The 14,005-nt window shown below is 44.4% G+C and overlaps 1 protein-coding gene across 1 annotated transcript; it reads left to right on the plus strand.

Moving 5' to 3' along the window:
* The first annotated feature begins 1,656 nt into the window (after positions 1-1,656).
* On the plus strand, positions 1,657-12,618 carry TMX1 (thioredoxin related transmembrane protein 1). The gene is made up of 8 exons (XM_039538233.1): positions 1,657-2,005; positions 3,041-3,156; positions 3,910-3,955; positions 4,549-4,677; positions 7,081-7,126; positions 7,227-7,328; positions 7,443-7,512; positions 8,877-12,618. The coding sequence occupies exons 1-8, from the start codon at positions 1,842-1,844 to the stop codon at positions 9,053-9,055; spliced, it is 852 nt and encodes a 283-aa protein (XP_039394167.1). The 5' UTR covers positions 1,657-1,841; the 3' UTR covers positions 9,056-12,618.
* The last annotated feature ends 1,387 nt before the right edge of the window (positions 12,619-14,005 follow it).

Genomic DNA, 14,005 nt, shown 5'->3' on the forward strand with positions numbered 1-14,005 from the left:
TTTTAAAAAGCTTAAACATTGATCCTATCAGTAAACATTATTTTAAAAATGGAAATTGAATTCTGCTAAGCCTAGGAACAGGCAAGAGATCCAGTTCAGCCTAGGTTCCCAGTTCTCATACCAGCCTATGTCTTTGGTTCTGTTGCAGCCTAGGACCCCGGTTCTAGGATAGGCTGGGACCCTGGTTCTAGTACCAGCCTAGGTTAGTGGTTCTAGCACAGTCTAAGACCCACCAGTTCTAGCACCCCCGGGGCCGCCGTTTTAGCACAGTGTGAGACCTGCCAGTTCTAGCATCCCCCGGGGCTGCGGTTCTAGCACAGTCTGAGACCTGCTGGTTCTAGCATCGCCAGGGGTGCGGTTCTAGCACCCTCTCCAGCTGTGGTTCTAGCAGTCTGAGACCTGCCGGTTCTAGCACCATCTGGGGCCGCGGTTCTAGCACTGCCTCAGGCCCGCTAGTTCTAGCACCCGCTGGGGCTCTGGTTCTAGCAGTCTGGGGCCTGGATTCTAGTACCCCCTTGGGCTGCGGTTCTAACACACTCTGAGACCTGTCAGTTCTACCACCCTCTGGGGCTGCAGTTCTAGCACTTGCTGTGGCAGCAGTTCTAGCAGTCTGGGGCCGGGATTCTAGTACTCCCTGGGGCTGCAGTTCTAGCACAGCCTGAGACCTGCCGTTCTAGCACCCACTGGGGCTGCGGTTCTAGCACAGCCTGGGCCCCACTGTTTCTAGCAGCCCAGGGGGCCACGGTTCTAGTGGCGCCTGGGCCCAGGATTCTAGTGCCTCCTTGGGCTGCGGTTCTAGCACAGCCTGAGACCTGCCGGGTTCTAGCACTCCCTGGGCCTGCTGGTTCTAGCACAGCCTCAGACACGCCAGTTCTAGCACCCCCTGGGGCTACAGTTCTAGCACCGTGCGGGGCCTGCTGGTTCTAGCACAGCCTGAGACACGCCAGTTCTAGCACCCCCTGGGGCTGCGGTTCTAGCACCGCGTGGGGCCCGCCGGTTCTAGCACAGCCTGGGCCTGCGGTTCTAGCACTGCGTGGGGCCTGCTGGCTCTAGCGCAGCCTGAGACACGCCAGTTCTAGCACCCCCTGGGGCTGCGGTTCTAGCACAGCCTGGGCCCCGCTAGTTCTATCACAGCCTGAGACACGCCGGTTCTAGCACCCCCGGGGCCCCGCTGGTTCTAGCACCCTCGGGGCCCTAGTGCGGCGTGGGGCAGTGGCTGCGGGGGTCACTAGCTGGTGGAAGGGGCAGTGCTGAGCAGCGCCTCCCCCGCCCCTGGCTGGCACCCGCAGGGCCCGAGTGCCGCTTGCCCCCCTCAGGGGCAGCCAGGCGCCCCACCCCCGCCAGAGCTCCCCCATTGGCCTTTGTGTCAGGCCTTCTCCGCACGCACCCTCCCAGAACACGGTGCCCTATTGGCTCCCTGACGTTCTAGGCCCGCCTTAAACTGCTTTTCACTCAGCCCGGACCCGCCCATTTACGTCCCCGACCGCTCCGCACTTCTATCATGCGCAACGGATGACCTCACCGCGCCAAACTCTGACATGCGCGCCTCGCCGCTCGTAGCCCTAACACGCGCAATGTGGGAGGATCGAGCGACTCCGAAATGCGCATGCGCTCCGAGCGGCTGCTGTCGGCTCTGCCACCAGCGCTGTGTGCGGGGCTCGGTTCGGGCATGCGCAGTCTGGGCTACTCAGCGCGCTATCCGGGAACGCGCATGCGCCAGAACTAGCCCTTCCACCAGCGACGCAGGCCGGGTTCAGCTCTCCTTGACATGCGCAGTAAGCGCGCTGGGCTGGAGAGAAAGCGGAAGTCTCAAGCGAGGAAGCGCCGGCCGCGTAACTAAGATGGCGGCCTCCGTGAGGCGCTGCGCCCTGGCCTGGCTGGTCCCCGCGGCGGGGCTGCTGGCGCTGCTGGCCGGCCCGGGGGCGCTGGGCAAGCGGAGTGACGTGAAGACGCTGACGGACGAGACGTGGCGGGAGCTGCTGCAGGGCGAGTGGATGATTGAATTGTGAGTGCGCGGGAGGGACCGCCCTTCCCCTCCCCCCTGCGCCCCAGGGCGTCTCCCCTCCCCCACCAGCCGCGCAGGGCCATGCTGGGGTGAGGGGGGGACGTGGTGTGCGGGCCTCGCCTCCCCCATCCGCTAGGGCGTCGCCCCATGCTCTCAGCAGGCCCTGGTGTGTGTTCGGGGCGCCCCCTCCCTCAGGCCGTCCTGCTGCTGCGGTGGGGGTGGGACTCCGTGGGCCCAGCCCCCCCCGGCCCGGGGTGCAGCCTGACGACGGGATCCTGCCCCCTCTAGCTGTGCCGAGATTCCCGCGGTGAACCACAGCCTCCTGCACCCGTGGGGTGGAGGGGACCTCCAGAGGGCATCCCCTCCAGCCCCCGCATTGAGGCAGGGCCACATCTCATCTAGGCTTGATACAGGTGTTTGCCTAACCTGTTCTTAAAAACCTCCAATGATGGCGAGTCCCCGACCTCCCTAGTTAAGCTATTCCCGAGCTTAACTACCCTGACCGTTAGAAGCCCTTTTTAGTGAATGTCTAGCCTAAATCTCCCTTGGTGCAAGGTCTGTTAATTGGGATTTTTTTTTTCATCTATGATTCTGCACCAGTGTCTCAGGCAGGATTGGGCAGCTTTTAAAACGGAGGCTAGTTTCTCCTTTGTGCAGACTTCTTTCAATAACTGTAACATTCACTGTCTGCCATACTCAGTTTTGCCAACAATTGTTCTCTTAGGGAACTGTTACTTAAGAGGTAGTAAAGGTGGTGAGTTTGTGAGGCCTGAAGGCGTGGCTTTAAAATGAAATGGTGATAGCTGCGAGCTGACTCTGTGGTAATCAGATTTTTAATTTGCTTAATCTGTTAAAATGGGGTGTGGCTGCCCATTTGTTGATATCTCTTTAGCACTGGAGTGTTAGTGTGTATTAAATCACTAGGCACATTACTTGTAGTGCCGTGTTTATATTCTGGGTTATTACTGTAAGGTTGGATCAAATAGCATTGTGTTTTCTCCCACTGTGTTTTTTGAGACCGACTTTATTTTTCAGTTATGCTCCCTGGTGTCCTGCCTGTCAGAACTTGCAGCCTGAATGGGAAAAGTTTGCTGAATGGGGGGAAGATCTTGAAATTAACATTGCAAAAGTGGATGTCACAGAACAGCCAGGTAATCCTTGTTACATATCTGAAAAAAGAAACAGTATTTTATACAGATATTTACACTTTGTGCAGTACCCAGAGGCTATTGCTTCCTATGCTTTGTTTGTTTTGGTTTTTTTGTTGTACTAAAGTGAAATGTTGAGTGTGCTTGTTTTAAATAAAATGAATAGAGGCAGTCAGAACAATACAATATCCTTAATTGTAGTGGGAGTTCATTAACTATATTTATGGCTGAGATTTCCAAAAATGCCTAAGTGGCTTAGAAGCACAAGTACTACTGACAGTCAATGGTACTTGTGCTCCTAAATCATGTAGGTGCCCTTGAAAATTCCACCCTGTTTGCATTACTGTTGTGCCTGGAAGCCCCAACCAAGATTGGGTTCCCTTTGCACAAGCTGCTGTACAACACACAGAAAAAGACAGTCTTTGCTCTGAAGACCTTACAGTCTAAATAGACAAAAGATGAAACAGGCACAGACAGGTGAAATAACTTGCCCAAAGTTACATAGCCGATCAGTGCAGAGCTGGGAATAGAACCCAGGACTTATGTCTCCCTGTTGAGTGTCATATCCATTAGACTTTGCTGTCCTTCCAGTGTATGTGTGTCAATTTGTGCTTGATCAGAGTTACAGGGGAACAACTGATGTACACTTTTTGTCAAGATACCTATGATACACATTTATTGTCCGACACTGTTTATTTCCTCCCCCCCAGTTCAAAATGCTCTTAACATTTTAAAAATGACTCTGTCCTTCTGCAGGTCTGAGTGGGCGATTTGTCATAACAGCACTTCCCACTATCTATCAGTAAGTACTCAAAATCCACAGTAATAGGGGAAATGTGATCATCTTATTAAATGTTGGATTTCTTGGAAAAATGATTGTAGATTATTTGTTTGCTTTATTGAGATAGGCTTTTTAGGACGGAGAGGGGGAAGTCTCAAAGCTCTTTGTAGCATTAATCATAAATTTATAATCACCTAGAATGACCTCCTGCATAGCATGGGGGCATAGAATGTCATCCAATTATTCTTTTGCGGTTAGTCCATACCTTGACCTATCTCTGTAATGGGTGCTTCCATTTTTTAAACTTGTGTCTATTAGGTGGGTTTAATGCTGCCATTGGGTGAGGCACTGGCAAGATTGTCATCTTTCTGTAGTAACACAATACGAGTCTAGCAAAGATCCTATACTCTGCCAGATAAATAATGTTCTCAATTTTTTCTAAGACTCTTGACTTTAAAGTAGGATCAAAGGAATGATTATAGAGAATACAGGAGGAAAATGCCATTAAACAGAAATGAATGCTATGTGGCTAGATTGTACTACACAGCTACCATGATAGTTGTACTGTATCTGGTAGCCTAAGGTGGTACTCTAACTTTTTCCTCTTTGAACAGTTGTAAAGATGGAGAGTTTAGGAGGTACCAAGGCCAAAGAACTAAAAATGACTTCATAAATTTCATCAGTGACCAAGAATGGAAGTCTGTTGAACCAGTTTCTTCTTGGTTTGGTCCTTGCTCTGTCCTGTAAGTATGATTTTATCAGTATCTATATTATTTTCACTACCAGACACATGCACATTCGAGGATTCTATGGAACAAATGATCTGGTGCACCATAGCACTGCTTGGTTCACCTTAGAGCAGTGGTTCCCAAACTTGGTTCGCGACTTGTTCAGGGTAAACCCCTGGTGGGCCGTGAGACGCTTTGTTTACTTGAGCGTCCGCAAGTACGACCGCTGGCAGCTCCCAGTGAACCGCAGCCGCTGGGAGCTGGGAGCAGCTGTACCTGCGGATGCTCAGGTAAACAAAGCGTCTCGCAACCCGCCCAGGGCTTACCCTGAACAAGCCGCGAACCACTGCCTTAGAGGGGTAAATGTAACTTTCTGTCCCCTGTTCGAATGAGGCTGTGCCAGGGTCCATTATGCTGGTGAGGATAATCTTTGCAGAGTTGAGAATCTGACACTGTATTTTTGTTGCACGTTGTAGATTTTTTCATAGGATAATGTACTTGCTCTGCATGCTTGAGTGGAACAGCTGAAATTTTGGAAAGAGTATATCATTGTGCTAGAGCGCTGGCAGTGTAAAGAACATGTGGAGGCAAATCAGATGCAACCTGTGACGAGTGCAGGCAGGGAACAGTGGGAGAGTGATGTCACCCAGTCTCAAAAGAATTGTGCTGTTTGAAATGCTGTCTAGCCTTCCAGTGGTTTTGAGGAGCAACTCCGAAGATTGCTTGCTTTTAACTACTGCAATGCTCCTATGTTGTAAATGCTGGTGGTATATTGTTGTTTTGGGGGAGGGATGGGCTAGTAGATGGGGAATTGCATAGCAAAATGGCATTGCAGAATCAAGGTTCTATAATCTGACTTGGGTGATCCCAAATTCTTATATGCTGTACTAGTTCGACAGTCGTGGGAGCACAGTCTAAACAATATTTGAGCTCTTCTGGACAAAAATACAAATACTGTGTTCATATTATAGCCTTTCTGCAGTTAGAATAACATCAGGTTCAGTTGCAGTCCTGCTCAGCATTTCTGGGCAGTCCTCTTTAGGCCTCAAATGTTTGGCCTCTGGTGGTGGTGGTGGTGGTGGGGAATTGTTTTTGAAAGGTCAAGGAAAATTGTGACATCTGTTTTACAAAGGTGTAAGAATACTTCTCCCATTTAAAAGCCATCACTTTGTTCAGAAACTGAGCTTTGGAAACTGGGTGTGCAACTAATCTTAATGAAAGAATTGGTCCACAACCAAGTATGAAACAAATAGGCTACGAATTAAATTAAGGTCAACAGAAAAATGACTACTGCAAGTGTACAATCGATATCTTTAATGTTTGTGCCTTAGTCACTGTGCATGTCTCTTTTCATAAGTGCACACTTAAGTACTGAATGTGGCTTAACTTTTCACCATGTCACCTTTTAGGTTTTCTTTTCCTAAAAACAAAACACAAATGAAAACCACACACGGGGGCTGAATTGAATACTATTTACAGCAGTGCAAAGATAGCACCGTAACAATGAAAGATCAGGAAATGCAAAAACCTAGAATTCCTACACCAATAACTCTGTTACTTATATTCAATATTTTATATTTCTATGTGTGCATTGTGGCCAAGCTAGCATTGCTATAGGGACCATAGCTTTTATATACCCTGACTCTTATGCTCCAATACTTCTGTTAGTCTATAAGGTGCCACAGGACTCTTTGTGGCTTTTTACAGGTCCAGACTAACACGGCTACCCCTCTGATACCTGACTTCTATTGTAACTCTGTAGTCTCAATGTCACATTAAGATGCTTTTTAGATCGTATTAGTTACTTGAATACAAACATAATTGGTACTGTATAGGCTATGTTTACCCTGAGGAACAAAGTCTAATGCATTAACAAAGAGTTAAAATGCATAGGCCAGCAGGTGCAAGTTCTACGTGGTGTGTGGAATCTGTAGATGTCCTTCAGAAGCTTGCAGAAGAAATATACTCAAGTACCAAATAATGCCCATCTCCTGAGGGGGAGACTATTTCTAGAACCTTGCAAATCCGCAGATATCCGGTTGATATCTGCATTCGCAGATGTGGATTTTTGCAGTTTGGGGATGGAAGTGGATCCAAATTTTATATCTAAAGCCCTGCAGATCTGCGGGTATCGGCATCATATCCACGGATGCGGATATCTGCTGGGCATATTTGCAGATCATGGATCAGATGCGGATACATATTTTGTATCCGCACAGAGCTCTATTTCAGAGTAAAGGGCAAAGGAGGAGTGGTTAGGAAAGCAGCCTGATACTTTGGGATGGTAGCAAAATCAACGTTGCTCAGTGTAGGTCTGATGAATAACAATCCGAGTGAGAGATTCATAGATGTGTGCTTCTGATTTGCCTTAAAAAAAAATTGCAGTCTCTAGTTTCACTCTCTTCTGATTTATTTCAGGATGAGCAGTATGTCTGCTTTGTTTCAGTTGTCCATGTGGATCAGGGTATGTGTTGCAAGTCTGACTTTTTTTTGTTTAACTTGAATAAAGAAAAGCTTGATATTTTGCCATTCTTGAAATGACTAATGTCTGTCTTTCTTTTTAGAATTGCCACAATTATTTTACAGAAAATGTTGGTATGCCAGTTTGGGGATCGTATGCTATTTTTGCATTGGCAACTCTGATTTCAGGACTGATACTTGGACTTGTAAGTGAAAAAATTTCAGTTATGAGAAACAAAAGCTGCTTTTTATACAGCATGGTGGATTAATGCAATGTAGAAGTTCAGAATTATTGAATGAAAACTTTTTTTTCTTTTCAGATCATGGTATTTTTAGCAGACTGTCTCTGTCCATCCAAAAGGCACAGACCGCAGCAGCACCACTATCAAAGTAAGCATGTTATATGTTTCTAAGGGTTTCATTTTGTTCGAGGAAGCCAGAGAGTAAATCCTCGTGTGATAAAACGGGTATATAATATGAGGCTTATGATTGCTGGCCATGAAACGTTCACTAAAATGTTGACTTTTTGCTGCTCAGTGATGTTGCATTTTAACTGTGATTATCTAGTGTTTAGGCTTCATAATAGGATCATGACTGGGGTTAGGAGAGCAGAATATTGTTTACCATAGACTTCAGATGGTGAAAGTAGCTTCTGCAACATTTAGATACACCTCTACCTCGATACAACGCTGTCCTTGGGAGCCAGAAAATCTTACTGCGTTATAGATGAAACCGTGTTATATTGAACTTGCTTTGATCCACCGGAGTGCGCAGCCCTGCCCCCGCCGGAGCACTGCTTTACTGCGTTATATCCAAATTCGTGTTATATCGGTTGGTGATATATCGAAGTAGCGGTGTATTTGGAAGATATTTCCTCCCTCACCACCTCAGTTAGTTAATAATTAAATTAATTAAAAGTTTGGGCTTCAACACGTTTCAGTTCAGTTCCAGTTTGGAACTGGTAGTCAGATTGAGGACAAAAGACATGCCTCATCTTAAAAGGAGGAGGGGTTTACATCTGCTAACGTAATCCAACAGTTCAGTTTAAGATGCTTCACTGGGAGCTATTAAAATGAGGTGTGGTACTAATGGGGATTGGTTAATCAGTGTTATAAAGACATGTGAGGAGAAGGCTCAGCCCTGTGTACCTCTAACTGGTGCTTTTAGGTTCCCTGTCCCAAACTTGAGGGAGTCTTATGCCAGGTCATATTTACTCAGTAATCCAGGAACACAAGTGACATAATTCCTTTGGCGGCAATGAATGTTTAGTCCAGGGGTAGGCACGTGTGCCGAAGGCGGCACACGAGCTGATTTTCAGTGGCACTCACACTGCCCGGGTCCTGGCCACCTGTCCGGGGGGCTCTGCATTTTAATTTAATTTTAAATGAAGTTTCTTAAACATTTTAAAAATCTTATTTACTTTACATACGACAGTAATTTAGTTATATATTATAGACTTATAGAAAGAGATCTTCTAAAAACATTAAAATATATTATTGGCACGTGAAACCTTAAATTAGAGTGAATAAATGAAGACTCGGCACACCACTTCTGAAAGGTTGCCGAGCCCTGGTTTACTCATTTTACATTTAATATTGGAATTCCCAACTTCTGCTGGTTTGTGGTTAATATAATTGCTGTGTCTAAACCACTGCAGTTAATGTTCACGTGTATCGGAATTCCTAGACAGACCTGTTAGGTGTTGCGCAAACAAATAGGTCTTGAGATGAAAGTACTTTTGTTTTCTCTTTAAGAAAAATTAGCACCAGAATCAGCCCGGCTCTTGAAAAAACTGGATGAAGAACAAGAAGCAGATGAGGAGGATCTTTCAGATGATGAAGCAGAGGATAAAGAGTTAACAGACCGAAACTCTTCAACAAATGCTGTAAGACAGCGTCCTGTGAACCTTGCTGCTGCCACAGATAAATCATAAGTTCCGTGTACTTGAGGGTTTCTTGAGAAACAAAAAGGGTGGAATGTACCAGAACCTTCTGCTTGAAGAGAGGTGGAACTCGTATTGCTGTAGTGTTCGCTCATCACTTTCAGAGAAAGCTACCTTTAAAAAGGTCTCTGTGGCATCACGTATTCAAAGCTGAAACTTGATATTGCAAATGGGGAAACCCAATACCATATACGTGTGGATTGGTGCTAAGAAATAGTTTGTATGACTTCTGAATGACTCATTCTGTGGCTGAGTTGTACAAAATGCAAAACCAGTGTATTTGCAGTATTAGAGAATATTAGCAAGGAAACTGCACTAACCTGTTTGTCTGCTAGAGCATCTGAAAAGATTTCTCATTGTAAATCTTTCCAGTTTCACTCTGAAGAAATGCTGGAAAAAATTCCTCAAGTTATGGGACCTTAGCCCAATTTTTGTGGTAAAAATGTACTATAAACTGTTTCCAGGTCACTGTTCTGTTAGATAGGTATGACATTGACTGCTGCAAAAAATTTCTTTACACCAATAATGCAAACTAAGGGTATCCTCTAATAAAAGGTAAGGTGATGAGACTAATATGGGACATTGGAGTCTTAAAACTGAACAGTGGCTTGTTAATGCCAGTCATGCATTGGCCTGGTATTCAGCATTGCCCTGTTATGAAACTTGAGTCTTCCCTTCTAATGTGGACCATGTTACTCTTTCCCCTCTCTTTTTAACCAATTTTCATCCTCTGTGCAGTAGGTAAATCTTATATGGCCCAGGCTGGAGGAAAAACGACAAATATGACTTAAAAATTTGATTTGAAGAAATTTAATTTCTTGGTGGCTTTTCTCCTTCTGAACTCTTGAGTGGAAAGGTATTTTCTACTCTTGCAGTCAAATAAAAAAATGCTTCATTTTTTTTTTAATTTGAATGTATCCTCGATACTAAAGTATGCGCATGCGTTCTAGGTAGAGAAATCAGGATGCCTGATCGTCCACACTCAAACAGAAACAGCACACTCTCTTGTGTTAAACATTTAGTGTGAACAACTTCCGTTAAAATAGTTACTCTTGCCAAGTCCTAAGCTGAGACATTTCCAGAGTTGTGTTCAGAGCATCTAATTTTCTGCTGTTTTTATTGTGCATAGGACATTCAGCACTGTGTGCCAGCCTAGAGGCGCAAGTTTTCTTTTCAAATACCACAGGCCATGTGGCTGCTTGCCTTCCAGGGCCACTGTATGAAGCTACTGTATTTATTTTCACTTCTGCTGCATTACAGCCCGGATCATTTTAATCCTCTTATTAAAACAAATGGAAAGCCGGTCCTGAGGAGTTAAAGAAATTATTTCCATAGGAATGGTCAGCAACCATCTCTTTTCCATGGTAGTATGCACACTCCATTCCTTGTGCTCTGATCCAGTAAAGTGTTTGCCTGCTGCATATTAGTTTAAGGAGCTGTTTGTTTTTTTTAGTGATGTCTCATGGAAACAGAACCTTTAATAAAACCTAAAAGGTAATGTGCTATTTAGAAAAAACTCTTAGAAATACTCCTAAGCATTTTCTGTGACTATTTAAAGCTTTTGTGGCTTTCAGTTAAGACAGTGATGCTCCATATCAATCTGTTGAAACGAGTAATCTTGACTACAGTGTCTTCTGACTGCATAGTCACCCTACTTTAGTCAAAGCTGAGAACAGCAAAGGCCAGTACCTATAATTATTCAACCGCAAAATGAAGGTCCCGCATGTACATTGTGTAGCTAGTACGAAATCTCTCTCTCGCATTACACAGAAATCTCGTCAGTTGCATAGTCTCTTTTTAACAGGAGTAGAAGGCTCTTAAATGCCCCAAAGGAGATACACAAGTTCTGAGCTTCTCAATTAAACGTGTAATTCTTCTACTCTGAAAACTGATTTCAGATGGCATCTGGCAATTCACTGTCTGTCTCAATGACTCCAGCTCAAACTGGCTTAGTTTACAAATAGCATTTTCTGCCTAAGCGCCAGTTCTATCAGTTCATCTTGCTGTATGGAACGAAAGCTGTCCTGATTCAACCGCATCTTATTATGAGCATGGTTGTGTGCCTAGTGTATACTTCAAGGAACTCATGTCACCTTGAATGTTTTTTTTTTTAAATTGACTAATTTACAAAAATTCAGTTTCTTAGGGTGCCATTTTAAATGCTATGTCCTGAAATTAATATATATATTTCTCCTTATCCTTCTAAGGGTTTTTCTGTTTTATAAATTAACATATTCTCTCTCTCTCTCCCTCCCTCCCTCTCCATATATATATATGGAGAGAGAGAGTGAGTATATGTTAATACTGGAGTGAGTATATGTTAATACTGGAATTGTGCATTAGCGAGCCAAAGAAAATGAAGATTTCTGTTGCTAACTTCTGAAGAGGTATTTGCAAGTGAAAGATTGCTGTATATAGTAGGTGCAACATTTTCAAACAAATGTGACTCAGTTCTTGCTGGTCCTCATCTTAGTGAATTTGTGGTGCTAGCAGATTAAACATCTTTGTCATTTGCAAACAATAAATTTGGTCTGGAGCCACTGAGAGGCTGCACTAATGGAAATACTGATGCCATTTTTAATTTTTCACTGCAAATTGACACTCTGAAGCCAGAAATGTTTTAACAATATTACTACTAGCAGAGACCAACAGAGAACAAGTAGCTATTAATGAATGTCCAAGGAATGTGGAGTAGTTACATGAAAACAAACTTGCTCAGCATTTGCAAATGTTGTTGATTTAATACATTGAAAGTCATAAGGGAGGGAGGGACAGCTTAAGTGTCTAAGTCATGTCTTGAACATTTCTTGGCAATAAATAACACAAAGTATGCATTTGTGTGTCAGTTAGTCAGATCTTTAATCAACCTGCGTACTGTGATTGGAAAACGTGAGTCAACTCACCAGATATATTCTGCTGTCAAACAAATCCTCCAGGGAAATTCTCAGATGAAAATGATCAGCTATAAAATGTGTCCTAGTACTTCCTATTAGTCTTTTTTGTTTATCTTTGGTGCTGTTGGTTTGATTTATCCTAAGCAAAAATATTTTCCATTCTGTGTTGGCACTTGTGCTGTTACCTTAGTAAAAGTGTAACTGCAACAATGTAAATCAATCTGTTTTGGTCAACTTTTTAGTTGAATCTGTTCCTACATTTTAAAATATCAAAATTAGTGTAATGTGTGAAATGAAGTATGTATCCCATATAATACACTTAGGATGTTTTTGTGGGAATTGCCTTAAATGCTCTAGAGTGTAGATCACTGTCTGTTATCGGTAAAATAAAGCAATAATGTGTGATATACTAGAAAGAAGCATCACTTTATTTGATAAGTGGTACATTTCATTCAGCAGTGAAACTTGCACTTAATTCTGGAGAGGATTTGAGAGAAGGCAAAGGAGGCAGATAGAGCTGCATGTTCTCAATATGGAAAAGTGCTTATTCTAGTTTTGAAATAATACGGTTTAACGTAACCTTCTGTATGTCTAAATGTAGCTGCTGCTGACAGATGCAGATGTTAGTTTTAAACAACTACATTTGTATGATATATAAAACATATTCTTGATGTTTTTTTGCCAAGTTGCAGCTTTTAAGTGAAGAAAATCAGTGTGTTTTCTTGTTAAAGTGATCACGCTCTAGTGTTTCTCTTGCCAGGGTAACACTTGCATAACTTGTCTTTGATTTTTCCCACTTTTCCGAATACATTCCTGCCCTACAGGCAAATGATTGAACTAGTTCAAAAATTGCCTCTCAGGGCTTGGCTACACTTGAGAGTTGCAGCGCTGGTCTAGGCTTTCCAGCACTGCAACTTAGTAACTGTCCACACCTGCAAGGCACATCCAGTGCTGCAACTCCCTGGCTGCAGTGCTGGCTGAACACCTGGTCTGCTTGGGGAATAACGAGTGCAGCGCTGGGGATGCAGCGCTGCTCGTCAGGTGTGGCCACACACCAGCGCTGTTATTGGCCTCCAGGGTATTAGGAGATATCCCAGAATGCTTTTAACTAAATTACTCTCTTTGTTTTGTTATGCAGCCTCTCTTTGTTTTGTTGTGAACTCGGGCTCCGGGAGCTGCTTATCTAAAAAACAAACACAGCTCCTGTTTGCTGTGATCAATCTGTAACCGACTGAACAATCAAATGAGAGATCCCCCTGCCTGCCTCATTCACAGGGGTTGAGTGTTTGCTTGATGAGAGAAACGGGGGAGGGGGAGAAAGGGAGTCCGTGCTGCTTATCTGGTCTGCAGGCTGTTTGCAGTTAAGACTAAGGGGTCGGGAAAATTTTCTGATTTTGCAAGACAGGGAGCTAATACACAGTGTCTGCTCCAAAAATCCCCCCTCCCTCTCTCTCTCTCTCTCTCTCTCTCTCTCTCTCCCTCTCCCCCCCTCCCTGTCACACTACACTCCACCCGGCTCTTTTGAAAAGCACGTTGCTGCCACTTGAACGCTGGGATAGCTGCCCATAATGCACCACTCCCAACAGCGCTGCAAATGTTGCAAATGTGGCTACACTGCAGCGCTGGTAGCTGTGAGTGTGGCCACACACCAGCGCTTTCCCTACACAGCTGTATGACCAGCGCTGTAACTCCCAGCGCTGCAACTCTCAAGTGTAGCCAAGCCCTCAGACATAAGGGTAATTTATTCCCAGTTGCGTGAATCCTGATGTAGTGTCGCAGAGCATGCATTTGTGCTTATTGTTGTTTGTGCAGATGCTGTGTTTAGTGACCAGAGGCCAGCCTCATGTGCTTTTGCTCACCTTTGTAAATCTTACTGTCATACTTTCACAATGCAATGGTTTGTTCTGTGAATATTTCTTCCTTTCATCTGTACCGAATTACCGCATTCCCAAGATTGCAATCGGAGGCTAGTAAGCCTTGATAAACAATGTAACAAAGGTATGTTAACAAGAACCTGTCCTTTATATGTTTGCATTCATAATGTTTG

The sequence above is a fragment of the Mauremys reevesii genome, linkage group 4 (genome assembly GCF_016161935.1).
Source record: "Mauremys reevesii isolate NIE-2019 linkage group 4, ASM1616193v1, whole genome shotgun sequence".
NCBI lineage: Eukaryota > Metazoa > Chordata > Testudines > Geoemydidae > Mauremys > Mauremys reevesii.